The 15,078-nt window shown below is 43.7% G+C and overlaps 1 protein-coding gene across 4 annotated transcripts in view; it reads right to left on the bottom strand.

Annotated features, from left to right (window-relative positions):
- The window catches only part of KANK1 (KN motif and ankyrin repeat domains 1), a 161,919-nt gene that overhangs the window by 18,746 nt on the left and 128,095 nt on the right, over positions 1-15,078 (bottom strand). For 3 of the 4 annotated variants that reach the window (XM_060237421.1, XM_060237420.1, XM_060237423.1), the window contains one exon: positions 4,360-7,011. In XM_060237421.1, the coding sequence (XP_060093404.1) occupies positions 4,360-7,011 (2,652 nt within the window). Of the gene's footprint in view, positions 1-4,359; positions 7,012-7,832; positions 8,018-15,078 lie in introns of those variants that run through there. The other variant, XM_060237422.1, reaches the window with a different exon arrangement.

Consider the following 15,078-nt stretch of genomic DNA (forward strand, 5'->3'; position numbering starts at 1 on the left):
AAGAATCATGAGTCTACTTACCATTCATATAACATAACCTTACCATTCATATAACATAACGTAGCTATTTGATACCTTTTAAGGAAAGGAAAGGTCCCCTGTGCAAGCACCAGTTGTTTCCGACTCTGGAGTGACATTGCTTTCACAATGTTTTTACGGCAGACTTTTTACGGGGTGGTTTGCCATTGCCTTCCCCAGTCTTTTACACTTTCCCCCCAGCAAGCTGGTACTCATTTTACCAACCTCAGAAGGATGGAAGGCTGAGTCAACCTTGTGCCGGCTACCTGAATCCAGCTTCTGCCAGAATCGAACTCGGGTCGTGAGCACAGAGTTCAGACCACAGTACTGCTGCTTTACCACTCTGCATCACAGGGCCGCTTAGATACCTTTTAAATAGAGGTAATAGAATACCATCCAAATATGACTGGTTCCTATAATGAACCAATCATATTGGATGGTACTTTAAGGAAGGGTTTTTAAAGTTTGTTTGAAGGAGACAAGTCACAGGTATACCCATTCAGATAACACAACTTATATAGAAGCAGACATTTTGGTCACTGACATAACTGAATTTTGCTAGTCAAGCAGGACAGGAACAAAAAACAGCTAACGTGTTATTTGAATAGCACATAAATATAGTTCTGCTTGACTGTAAGATTCCCTCACATTCTTATAAAATGTCTTTTGTCTAGGAAAGACAGAACATTATAACCTGTGAGTCACAAAGACAACTCAATTATACATATCCTACACTATATATTTATATACCACCGCCTTCTTCCTCAAGTATCAGGGTTTTTTGGGGGGAGGCGGGGGGTTAAACAGAAATTTGCAAGTGTAAAATTTGCAAATTTTTCTTGCATTTAGCTTAAACCAAAAAGACATAATAATTTTACATTTTAATAAAAGTTTCTCCAATAGTATCTGAACTGAAACAGTGATGGGGGAGGGAATAAATGAATTATACTTAACTTGGTTTTAATGGTTGTACCAGAAGCAGGAGGAAGAGGAGATTGGATTGATACTGATCTTCACTTGGGAGTCTCAGAGCAGTTTACATTCTCCTCTCCCCTGTGAAGTACCAGTAGGTGGAGCTGAAAGAGCTCACAGAGAACAGCTCTTGAGAGAACAGCTGTGAGAGAACTGTGACTGACCCAAGGTCACCCAACAGCTGCATGTTTGGAGGAGTGGGGAATCAAACCTGGTCCTCCCAGATTAGAGTCCACTGATCTTAACCACTACACCAGACTAGCTGTCTTCAGTGTCTAACAAAAAATCTTCAGTGCCTAACAAAGGGGACAGAGGGAGAATTCAAGCTTCCAATGGGATTGAGATGCACGGGACATCACTGAAGAGGCTTGTGGCAATGTCTAGCATAAAAGACACATTTAGCCCATTGGTCTTCCTTCTTTTAAAAAAGGATGGACAGCCTCAGTGATAGCACACAATTCATTTTAATGATGCCTCCTGAGGGCAGACAATATAAAATATTAAGAAGGGGAACAAGGAAAGAACATAGTAGGGAGAACCTAACCATTTTCTTACTAAATGCCTTAGAGGCAGGCTGTCTCTCAGAATGTGAACTGTGGCTGTGTGCTATATGGTTGCCTCTACTACAGACAGTCATGTGCTGTACATAAAAACAATCTTCCCCAAACTGGCAGTAAGATTCTACTGTGTTACACTGATGACACAATCACACTGATGTCACAGTAAGAACTCATTTGCATATTAAGTTGCACCTCCTGGCACCAAGCCAGCCGTAACTGCGTTCCTGTGTGTTCCTGCTAAAAAAAAGAGCCCTGGTTAAATTTTTGTTTTGACTTCCTATCCTCTCTCTTCTGAACATTATTCCAACTCTCCCCCCCTCTTTTTTCTTAGCTTACTTCTAAACCTTTCACCATTCGTCTGCTTAAATAAAGGATTATGTTACTGACTAAATATTTATACAATCTCATCAACACTACAGAAGGCAGAATCCAGTTGCCTCTTGTTTAATAGTGGCAACTACTGCAGAGTAAAATTTAGTAAAGAACTTATTTTTATCTGATTGAAGTTAGGACAACCCCAGTCTAGACTCAAGGCAGGAGGGGAATCAGAGCAATGTATATATTACAGTAGCTTAAAAAGAAGAGTGAACATTCCAGCTGTGGAGTGCAGCTGCCCTGGAACAGCGGGCCGGTTTTCTTATAGTGACAGACCCCTAGGCTTCAAGCAACACAGAAATTAGTCTTCCAACTGGAGGTCATTATGCAAAGCAGGCTCTTATTTTTCAATATTAATCAGTAATAAGTATTTGATACATTTTACATCACACTTCCTTCTAAGGAACTCAGGGTGGTAATATCTCTCCCTCCAATATATTCTCATAACAGCCCTGACAAACAGTGTAACTGGTCCAAGGTCAACCAATAGGATTCATGGATCCAGGTTGGTCTGAAGCAATAAAATGAAGTTAGAGTCCAGTGGTCTTAAAAGTGCTACTGGATTCTAACAATATGATTCATGGTTGAGTATTAGTTTGAATGCAAATCTTGCCATTTGAACCCAGTTGGTGCCTTAACACTCAACTGCTACATCACACTGACTTTCCTTTGATACATTTTATAAAAAATTAAATTTACAGCATGAAACTGAGAGGGAAGCTCATTTTATTTGTTCACTTGGTAAACATTTTTTGGCTTCACTTACAGAAAAAGGGGGGGGGGGTACCAGCACAGAAATAAAATATACTATATTAAATAAGTAACTGAAATATAAATGCATGAATACTATCATGCTATCAAGAATGACTTCAGAAGAGTATACAGAAGTGTGTGGTGGGGTCTGACATATAAAACTACTGTTATTTATGCTTTAACAGACTACACCGCTAATTATTTTAGGGTCAGTAATCAGTTTTAGGTTGAGCCCTGTACAGAGAAAAGAAAATGTGTGAGGTCATTAAGAATTTTCAAAAAGTCTAAAAAATGCAAGAGAATGTAAGGCAGTGTATCAAGGCAAGAAATTAGCAAAATAGTAGGATGCTGCTCTAGTTTAAAATAACGAAGTGATTGATCATACAGGCTTCTTGCATTAAGAATGATGGCATTACAACTAGAACAAAATGATCCCTTAATATTTTTGGCAAGAATCTGAACTAGAAGTCCCAATAAAATGCTTATATAAGCAGTTGAATCACAGGCTCCACCTGTGTCTACTCTAAACTCTCTCATCACGCCTGATAGGAGAAGAGACAAAAGAGCACATTAATACCTGGCTAGAATTCCAAGTCACTGGAGTGAAAATGACTTCTAAATACTTCTTATCCTATTAGCATTACAGTTCTGAAACTACCTACAATGTGACCTGCAGAATTTATGTACTAAGTATAGAACAAATTCCATATAAAGGAATTATAATTCTATTCAAATAATATTTAGCCTTGAGGGGGGAAACTATAAGAAATAATTAGGTTGTCAAGTACTGTTCTAACCACTGAGAGCAGCAATTAATTTTAGGTTTCTCTCTATATTCTAGAACAAGTCTAGGTACTTTCTGCATTACCTGGGAATGCAGGTCTGGCTTTTAATTCTCTCACCTTCATACTAAATTTGTATAATTACACTCATGAGCATGTGAATATCCAACCATGATTAATTCGGTCTAGTTTTCTGAATGAGAAACAAGAGTGCATTGAGATAACATTACAGAGTAACCAGGCTCCAACATTACCGATATTCACCTTACTGAGATACAAGATTCTGTACTGCTTCCAAAATATCTGGAGAACAAACAATGATAGATTATGGCATTATGTTCCTATCCCCTGCATCAACTTCAGTAGTGCTAACAACTGAAACCAGTTTTTCAGAACATACTATAAGAAGCAAGATTAACAAGTGAAAAGTAGAAAATAGTCATGCAGAAATCGCAAGCACAGGGAAACAAATGGAAACATTCAGAAATGAAATTAATTTGGGGGTTGTGTGGGATAAGTTGATCTCCTTTAGAAATACCTCTAGCCATAATTTTAGAGTCACTTCCTGCCATCAGGCAGGATCTGATCTCTAAAGATGTCAGCTATATAAAGGTTAAATATCCAGGGGAACAAAACAGATTATAACCCAGTCACTGGGTATTTTTAGTTATATTAGGTATTCGAGCATTTATAGCACTCATCATTTCAGTATCATCTGCAGTATTAAGATAGGAATCTCTTTCTCGGGCTTTTCATTCCATTGAGAAGCAAAAAATGGCATAAGCAGTTTTGTGAACTGCATTTTCAAAACCACTCCCTCCATACCACCTTTTTAGGATTACCTCTAAGATATCACCATGGTACAAGATTAAAAAAGTACAAATGTTCACTCAGCATACCTTTTGTAGCAGATTTGTCCATGCACTGTTTTGGAACATCTAAGCTGCGTAGTTCCTCAGTGCTTGCATATTTCATGACAGTGTTGATTGAAGAGAGGGTGCTGATGAGCTGAGAATTGAGAGAGCCAATTTGTGAATGAGGCTCTCCAAAAGCTTCTGCTAGCTCAGAGTAATTTTCAGCAAGAAGCATCTGCTGCTCTTGAACCAGCTTCTGAACCCGCTCTATGTAGTGATCTAAGCCAGTCCTCATTTCAGGGAGAGGAAATGGATTGTCCAGCATCTGACTTCCCAATTCACACACAGATTCATCTCCAACCCCAATACTTCTAGTGCTGGGGGGCACTACTGAAACTGGAGGAGGACCACAGGCAATGTTTCTCATTTTCAGGCCAACTAGATAGTTCTCATTAATACTGATCTGACCCACTCCAGTATCTTTGGTCTTTGGTAGTGAAGGTTTTTCAAAGCCAGCCATGGTAGAAAGCACTGTTCCCACACCAATGGAACGAGTTTTAGGAGCTGTATTTACATCCTTTACCCTACCGTCTCCCACAGCCACGGTCCGCATCTCCACAATAATGGTGTTTGTCTGTTTATCATACGTACTCAGCAAAGTGTTGGTGCTGGAGTCAGTTAAGGAAACCATTTCTGTGTTGGTGAACTGGTTATCCTTTTCTAATACTGTATTGGTTCCCTGGGTAGCTGTACAAGGCACTGCCATGACTCCAGAATCCACTTTGCAACTAGTCTCCGTGTTCGTGCTGCAGGACACAGTCTCTGTTGATGGACAGTCTGTCACACAATCCCCGCAGCCTATAGACCTCACTTCAACTTTCAGTTCTAACTTGTGCAAGCTTAGACTGTCCACAGACTCCTCTGTATTGACTCCAGTTTCGCAGATGCTCATATCTGTTCCCACACTCTTGTTGCACATCTCAACAGATCTCCCAACACACTGGTTGCACACTTCTCTCCTCTCCTTTACAATCCACCAATTCATGGGCACATCTGGACCTACAGCTGCACTCTGTAACATAGGCCTACAGGATACTCCAACATCACTCATCTGGAGATAGCTCCCTACACATGAATCAACAACATCCACGTGACCACCGACCATTTGGTCTCTTGTTTGTATCACTGCATCCACTGCTCTGCTGAAGACAAGAGGCTGAGCCATCAGTGCTTTGTCCATTTTTTTTCTAGACCCAGCTGCCTGAAGCTCATGCTTTAATTTGGTCATCTCCCTGTCATGAGTTGTTTCCCTCAACTGAACCTCCAGCCGGTAGATTTTGTCTTTAAGGGCTTCAATTGTCTGGTGCTGGAGTTCTATTTCTCGCTCAGCCTCCGTAGATAGGCCGAGCATCCCCTCTGTCACTCCAACATTAGAATCTTTAGTTTTTTTCTCTGTCTCTATTGCTACATCCCTGCACACTCTCAAAGTTCTGTTATACACAACAACATCATTCATATTTTCCTCTGCACCCACAGCAACAGACTTCTTTGCTTTCATTACACTTTCACGATTCGCTCTCAGGTTAGAAGGGGTATCGTAGTTACTGTCCTGTATTTTCTTCTCTAAGGCTTGCATTTCAGCAGTCAACTTCCTAAACTCTTCTACCTTTTCTGAGCTCTGTTCCACACTCCCCACTTCTTCCTCACAATCTATATAAAGTTCCCCACCCCTCCTGACTGGAGAGAGATGCTTCCACTGTTCTGCATTTCCTGCACTGTAAGATCTCTTTCTGAAATGGCCTGCATCATTCTGGTTGACTATTCTTTGGCTTTTGAGCTTTGCCATCATCTGCCTTTTCTCTTCCTGCAATACTGAAATCTTAACCTGAAGCACAGGAATGGTCTTCACTTGCTCCTCAAGCTCCTTGAGGTGTTTGAGTGCAATAGCCATTTGTTCCCTGATGTGTTGCAGGTGAACTGGGCTAACATTGGTTACAGGTGTTGATATACCTGAACTCAAAGGACTATGTCTGATGGAACTGCCCACAGAGGACGTTAGATAAACATTATAGTCTCCATTTCCCTGATGCCCATTCTGAAACTGCTGAGACATCTGATTATGCCCACTGGATCCAACAAAGGAGGGAAGTGAGCTTGTTGAACCCATGGCTCCAAAACTGGAAAGCCTGGGCCTTCGGGTTTCTCCTGGGATCACCTGCATTGCCATCTTTTCCTGCTCCAGTCGTCTCCGTGTTTCCATTAGAGTTTTTGTGACATGAAGGTTGTGTCTAGGCAGCTGTGGTGAGGGAGGCAGTAGCTGTTTGCTTTCAGGGATGGTTAGAAAGTTTGGAGAAGCTTCAAAAGACAAAGATGGCCTTGTGCAGACTGCTGTTGCTGCTTGGCTTCGGGCAGCAAAGAGAGATGATGAGTGTTTGTTTTCATCACTGTTGGATGAAGAAAGAGACTCATTTGATGTCCATCCACTGTACTGGATACTTGTGTTTTTGCCAGTCACAAAAGTTGGTGTCACTTTTTTCTTTTTCTGAATGTTTAGTTTTTTTATAGTGTTTCCTTTTTGAATATCTTCCACATATTTAAGAAAATCCAAGTCTAGTTGGTATCCATAAGGTGTTTCCACAAAATAAGGATCTTTCTGGTCTCTGTCATCTTCCCCACTCAGAGCATTTTCATCTTTTTCTGAAAGGAGGAGGGGAAAGGAAAATAGGTGAGAATCCTACAAGAATTTAGTTTTTAAAACTCTATTCAACTGAGCTTAATCAGTGTTCTATATTGGAAAATCTCCCAATAAAACTTCATCTTGAATTTTTTTTAGTTCATACATAGCATTTTAAGAGTATGTTATACTTAAAATAGGCACATATCTCACATAAGCCACTAAACATCCCTCTCATTATGCTGAAAGTATTTCAAGAAGATCCTGTGTTACTACTATAGCATGATATTGTTTTACACATACTAGGCCACCTATGAAAGGTCAAATAACCTCAGTATTACAATGAGCAATAATACTGCTTACAGGATTTCTAAGAGTTACAAAAAACAATTTCTCATTAAATCTGCCAGTATTAGAATACTTGTAGCAGTAGTTTAGCAGAAAGCTGTTTAGATTTTAGCACAAAATCTAAAGAAGCAGTTGTCCAAGCTTAGAAGCAGATTCATTTGTGATTGTTTATGTGGCTTCTTTTATATCCCTATCCTGAGTTACAGTGACATATTAAAAACTATGCAGCCAGACTCGTTTCCAGCACAGTCTAAAATATCTCAGCTGAAAGAGAAACTACCAGCTCAGATGTCAGGACAGCCCAGCTTCCTGCAGACACCCGAGTCGCATGTCGCACCAAAGCAATCTAAATAAAACTGCAGCAGATCTGCTTAGCCTCTGCAGGCAGAGTATTTAGACCTGTTCTTGCTGTATAACCTGCTTCTCCTGCAGACAAAGAAAGGCGAGAGCTTCTGAACTCCAGCACAAATGGTTTTCAGATTTCCATTTACGTTACCTTAAAGTTTCTCTGCTTCTGACAAACACACTTCTGTTCAAAGTCTACGGGCCCCAGACTTTTCCCTGCAGTCACAGCTTCATACGTCAACAACCTCTTTGCCTGAAAAATCCCTGCCTCTCAATTTTTCCCTTATGGGGTGATGAGAAATGCTCAGCATTAATGTGAATACAGGCAAGCAGTTCACAAAGTTTCATAGGCTGAGCCTTCTCCAATGAGTGCACAGTTTTAGCTCAGATATGGACGGAAGGGGGGAAAGTCTCTTTCTGCCACTCCTTTTCAGCACACTCTTTTCTCTTAATGGAACAGCCTCTTAAAGGTGCATGATCCCTCTTTTGCAATAATATATTTTTTTAAATAGGCAATATTTGAAGGGCATTATATCTGTTATATGTATTATTTGCACTTTCTCAGTTTGTCCTCAAGAGAATAGTGCTCAGACTGACTTATAAACACAAGAACGCACTATGCTTTCACTTTATAGCACCCATAGATAAAATGCTTATTTTAATGTTTTCCTTTAACTGGTAGGTTTAAGTGGGATAACCAAGGGTTAAAGCAGGGGTTTTACCACCATCTTCAATTAGTTCTCTCAGAAGACTCCAGTTGAAGTTTGTTAAGTCACAAACTGTAGTTATCTGCTTGCCAGCACCCCTATAACATTCCTTATAGCCCTCTATATACTACAGTATATGAAAATGGCATTATATGAGAGTATAGGCAAAGCATGGCCTCTGCAATGAAACAGACCCTTTATTATTGTACAATAATGTAAAGTAAGAGCTTATTAAAAACAATTAAATATAGACAAGACATGAATGACATAATGTGTCACCAAACTACCAGCAACAAAGCTAAACAGTATTTAAACAGTTTTCCAGGGGAGGAAAAGCCATCTGAGCAGTTTCCCCCAATAGCATCTATATCTCTGTCTCAAGTATGGCCCCCATCTGATGATGCCTAAATCTGCAGTTTGGGGTCATTCTGACACTAAACAGATTTTCTTGTACACTTGGGGAACATCCCCCCCTCCCCAGTTTTGCAGAAAAATCTGAAATCTTTTTAAAAAATACAATGGGGTTTTAAGTTCAAACTGAAAGAAAAAACATTTTCCACCTACACAAACAACTCACTTTCTTTGGAGATGGGCACAGTGGCATCCAGATAATGCTCTGGGCCCTGTAACAGGAGACCCACTCTGGGTCTGAAGCAGTTTCCAAACATCATAGCTGATATGATAAGGAGCAGAGAGAAAAAGAGATGGAGAAATATTGACAAAGTAGGGGGAGAAAGAAGAGGGATTGCTAGAGAAGGGGGAAAATAGAGATGGGAGAGAAGGAAAGGGGAATAAACAGAAAGGGGAGGGGGAGGGGAAGGGATAGATTGACAGAGAAGGGGTGGAGTAGAAAGAGAGGTGGTGAAAGAGAAGGGAGAATGTTGGAGAAGGGAGAAGAGGGAAGGAATCAAAAGGGTAGGGATGCACCCTCCCCACAGGTTTCCTGTGGGTCTGCACTTTATGTATATATATAATGACTAAGCAATGGATGCAGGGGGCAGAGCAAGTATACCTTTTGTTCACATTGCTTACCTACTGAGAAAAATTGGATCATGAGAGAATTAATACAGTGATAAGGGGGAAGCAGTATTACTGCATTAATTCTCTCACAATCCAGTCTTCCTCAGTGAACTATCTAGACATAGAATAACAGCAAGCTGGTGAGGCGGATTAGGCTGAGAGCATGAGTGTCCAGACCAGTATCACCCAGCATATTTCCTTGTAGACTGGGGATTTTGAACTTAAATTTCCCAGATAGCAGGCTGATGTACTCAGTTGAATTCAGGAGATGATGATTGATAGATAGATAGACAGACAGACAGCATAATGAGCCCAACAAAATACACACACACTATAGCAAGGCACAAAAAGCCCATACCTTGAATAAAACTTTGTTGGACTTAAAGATGCTTTATATTTCTCCCATGTGATTAAGGCAGCAAGCAAAGGGGAGGAGCTTCAGCCAATGGAAGGGAAGAAAGGGGAATGTACACCCCCAAACATCTCCACTTAGTATTATTCCAAGACAGTTTTGTAGAGTTTATAATCTGAGATTTCAACACATTTCTTACTTGCAATGGAATGTTAGATTTGTTAAAGTTAATCTTAAAACCAGAAATTGAGAAAATTGTATCAAAAGTCTCTTCTAAACTCTGCAAAGATGGTACCGGGTTAGATAAAAAAACTTATCAAATCCTCAGCATACATACTCACTGTATATACTTTATCAGCAATATTTATCCCCGTTATTCCTGGGTGTGTTCTAATACATTGAGCTAGCGGCTTGACAGCTAGTGCAAATAGCAAAGGAGACAATGGGCACCCTTGTCTACTACCACAACACAGAAAAAAGCTCTCAGATAGTTATTGACTTGCACTCTAGCTGATATAATATTTAATTATGCCTGGTTTTGGACTTACTGCTACCTTCCTACCCAGAACTGGGGAAAGGATTTCTTTGCCAAAGAATGTAAGTTGGCAAAGACTTTTCCTTTTGGCTTCTGGCAGCTTGTCCCGAACTTGGGCGAATGTAATTTGAAGCAATTTTTGTTGTGTTCTCTTTTATTGTGTTCACTTTGTTTAAATGCTTAAAAGGCTATAAAGGATTTTATCTCATTTCTCACATTTTAAGAGTTTAGTTTTAGCATCTGGCATATCAGATTACCTGTATTAATTCTTTCTTGCAAGAATGCAAACACACTGTCAATAAACTCATATGTCACCATTCTTTCTGAAATGTGTTTAGAGTAAATATTGTTTCAAAGTGTGACTATATGCATGACTTTACATGTAATGATAAAACCATCTGTTTTATCAACAATGCAGTGATAGCTATCATGGGACTCCTTCTCAGGACCAGAGAAGCAGCTCTTAGACATTATTCCATAGATTTGTATTCTGCATACTCTAATACAGGGATGTGGCCTGGGGGCTGAATCAGGCCCCCGGAGGGCTCCTATGAGGTCCCTGAGCAACTGGCTGTTGTCTGCTTCCTTCTCTCTCACTTTCTTCTGTATCACAGCTTGTTTCGCAAGGCTTGCTCAATCACACAGGAGCTACAGAGCAAAACCTCTATTTTCTCCATTGGCTGAGGCTACTCCCTTGGGGAGGAATGGAGGGAAGCAGAGTTTGCTTTGCCAGGCTCTCTCATTCGCACAGAAAAGTTACTGAGCCAAGCCTCTATTCCAGGGGTGTCAAACTCATTTGTTATGAGGGATGGATCTGAAATAAATGTGTCCTTGTCAGGCTGAGCCATGTGTGTCATAAAATGTAATGCCAGATAGCAGAGATATAAACTTTATAAAGGATACAGATAAACAAACACATTCAGCATAATCCATGTCACTGGCTTGTTGAGCTTCAGCCAACAGAAGGAAGAGAGGCTTGGCCAGTAGCTCTGCTGTGCAATTGAGAGAGCCTGGAAAAATTAGCTCTCCTTCCTCCACTTCCTCTCCACATCCTCTGTTGCTTCTGTGCGATTGAGCAAGCTTGGCAAAGCAAGTTGTGATGCAGGAGGAAGCAAGAGGAAGTAGGGTTGCCAAGTCCAATTCAAGAAATATCTGGGGACTTTGGGGGTGGAGCCAGGAGACTTTGGGGGTGGAGCCAGGAGACATTAGGGGTGGAGCCAAGATCAAGGCTGTGACAAGCATAATTGAACTCCAAAGGGACAGCACACCTATTCAATTCCTTCCTTCCATAGGAAATAATGAAGGATAGGGGCACCTTTTGGGGCTCATAGAACTGGACCCCCTGGTCCAATCTTTATGAAACTTGGGGGGTATTTTGGGGAGAGGCACTAGATGCCATACTGAAAATTTGGTGCCTCTACCTCAAAAAACAGCCTCCCACCACCCTCCACATCTCCAGGAATTCCCCTCGCCCAGCTGACAACCCCCTCCCCCCAAGAGGGAATATTCTCCTCCGAGCCCTTCCCCCTCCCCCACTGTAGAAATCTTTGTCGTGTCCCGCACGCCAGCCAGTGAGTAACAAGCAAAGAAAGGAGCGCCATCCAACCCGATGAAGAGTTCTGGAGAACTAGAACACATGTGTGTAATAAAACGTACTATCTAATACAAAGTACTACCTGGTAATAGTAATATCTGCTTGGAGTTTCTTAAGAAAAGAAATATCCAAGGGGGCTGAGATCCACCTCCAAGAGTACGACGACGAATACAACACTCCATTTTCCCCCTTCCCCAAAAGCCTGCACGACCTCACTCTTCAGTCAGGGCTCGTCTGAAGTCCCCACCTCGCAACATAAGCCCCTAGGGCCAAGACAGAAACCGGCGGCTCCTGAGCTGGTGTCGTGCGCACGACACCCACTCCCCACTTGCCTGGGCGCCGCAGCGTCCTCCTGGGGGTCGGTGTCAGGCGCGCCCTCCTCCCTGACGTCGGGCAAGGTGAAGAAGAGCAGCTGCTTTCCTGCCGGCGCGGCCCAAGCCCCTGGCTCTTTGGGCAAAGGCGGCACAGCCAAGCATGGGGAGCTGGTGGCCAAGGTGCCGGAGGGCTTGGCCCCGGGGCCTGACCGAGTGGCGCTGGGGATACACAAGCCCCCTAAGGGGGCCAAGGCAGCGCTGCAGCCGGCAAAAGAGGGCATGGAGAGGGAGGCAGGAGCAGCAGCGCCTTGGGCGGCGGGGCGCTGGCGGCGGGCGAGAAAGTGGCGCCAGGGGTAGACTAGCCCCCTGCGGGCACCAAGGCAACGCTGCAGCTGGGCAAAGGAGGGCACGGAGAGGGAGGCAGGAGCAGCAGCGCCTTGGGCGGCGGGGCGCTGGTGGCAGGCGAGAAAGTGGCGCCAGGGGTAGACTAGCCCCCTGCGGGCGCCAAGGCAACGCTGCAGCTGGGCAAAGGAGGGCACGGAGAGGGAGGCAGGAGCAGCAGCGACTTGGGCGGCGGGCAAGAAAGTGGCGCTGAGAGTAAACAAGCCCCATGCGGGCACCAAGGCAGCGCTGCGGCCGGGCAAAGGGCACGGAGAGGGAGGCAGGAGCAGCAGCGACTTGGGCGGCGGGCAAGAAAGTGGCGCCGAGGGTAAACGAGCCCCATGCGGGCACCAAGGCAGCGCTGCGGCCAGGCAAAGGGCACGGAGAGGGAGGCAGGAGCAGCAGCGGGCAGCCTGGGCTCCACTCTGCCGCCCGCTGTCCCGCCGCCGCCACGCGCGCTGAGCGGCCATTTGCAAGGAGCAGGCTGGGCCAGCCTGCTCCTTGCCAATGGCCGCTCAGCGCACCACGGCGGCGGGCAGCAGGCGGCAGAGCTCCTGAAGACGGGGACAGCCAGCCCTCCACCACCAGTGCGCGGAAGAGCCCCCAGCCAGCTGGGCTGAGGCGGGAAGGGAAGCTGCGCCACCAGAAAGAAAAGGGCTCCGAGAAGGAGCGCCCAGCTCTAGCGGCGCGAGACCTCGGTGGGCAGCCAACCCAGCCAGAGGCCTGCTCGCGCTCGGCTCGTCTTGGTGGGAAGGGCCGCCATTCCCCCCCCGCTTTTCATTTTTTTGGTGAGCGGGGGGAGGAGGCTCCAAATTGGGGGTCTCCCGCCCAGGCGGGGGATTTGGGACCCCTAAGAGGAAGAAGAAAACAGATGACAGCAAGTTGCTCAGGGGCCTGACAGGAGCCTTCTGGGGGCCTGATTCATCCCCCGGGACGCATATTTGACACCCCTGCTCTATTCCTTCTTTCGGCAGAGGCTCCTCCCCCTCCTGAGGGAGCCAGAGCTTCCTTTGACCAGTTCCCTGGATCCCATGGGGAAAATACTAAGAAAGTTTCTTTAAGACCAATGAGTGCTAATGTTTTAAGCCAGGGGTGGCCAATGGTAGCTCTCCAGATGTTTGTTTTGCCTACAACTCCCATCAGCCCCAGCCAGCATGGCCAATGGCTGGGGCTGATGGGAGTTGTAGGCAAAAAACTACCGTTGGCCACCCCTGTTTTAAGCATATTTTAATTTTTAAAAAATCCTTGAGTTTGTCTGTGTCCTTTATGAAGTTTGTATCTCTGCTACCTAATCTTAAATAAGTACACACATGGCCTGCCCCAACATGGCCCAGCCCAACAAGGTCTCACTTATGTCAGATCCGGCCCCCATAACAACGAATTCGACACCCCTGCTAATGCACACAACCAAATTCTCTTGCAGCAGCTCATATTACTTGCGTGTAGAAAAGTAACTTTTTTGTGTGTTAATTGGCACATAACTTTCCTTGCTCAGTAAAACAAGAACACCTCTACAAGGAGGCTGAATAGCTGCCCATTCACAGTAAGTGCCCACTAGTACTCTGCAAAATAAGACTTCCGTTTGTGAGCATTTAGGGTCATCCCTGCCTCTGTATATGATCCTAACAAAAAGTTATTCCTAGACTGCAGGAAAAGGGGTCAGACTCTGCACAAAAAATTCACTATTGGGTATTTTGAGTAGGATATCCAGCAGTAATCTTCTTGGACATTTTCTGACGCCACCATATTCTGCTGCCCTTTTACTGTCCCACTGTGTCCTGAAACTTCCTGAACCAGTTCAGTAGAGAGGCTGGGTTTGGGTTCAGGTTTTCCCGGTTTGTGCCTATCCCTACTTCCATGTTCTCTAATTCTAATATGCCCTTAGGGAGGGCAATATTTACCTGTACTCCACATGCAAGACTTTCAACTCTTCAGCCACCATCTATCAATCTAGAACAATGCAGATTTTTCAGGTTGCAGCCAAGGGAGACAGCTACAACTGGTGTGAGTAAACAAGATCAAGGGAGAACTCAGTCAGCCTGGGATTTCATGGTACACAACATCACAGCGGGATTAATGAAAAAGAACAAAGTCTTCCAAGTTCTACACAAGACCTGCCAAGTCACTACTCTTTAATCTGTGTATCTGCCTCCACAACATTTACACCTTTCAGATACAAGTTTCTTATCAGGTTCAGAGCCAAATTAGCAATAAAGAGGTAAAAATGATTTGTCAAGAGCAATGAAACCATATTCTTATACTAGCTTATACAAGGTATGGATGGTTCTCTCTTTTACCAAGAACAACTTTTGCAGCTCATTTCACTTATCTCCCTCATGAAGACAGCTAGTCATTCCTAAAAATACCAGTGTTTCTAGAAACAAGCAATATTTAACACAATAACCTCTCCCTCCTAGGAAATAGTGATGTGCAGTTGATACACACCCCTCTGATATATGTTGATGGAGATCACATCATTTGATTTAGCATAGGA

Source organism: Heteronotia binoei, chromosome 4 (genome assembly GCF_032191835.1).
Source record: "Heteronotia binoei isolate CCM8104 ecotype False Entrance Well chromosome 4, APGP_CSIRO_Hbin_v1, whole genome shotgun sequence".
NCBI classification, from domain to species: Eukaryota; Metazoa; Chordata; class Lepidosauria; order Squamata; family Gekkonidae; genus Heteronotia; species Heteronotia binoei.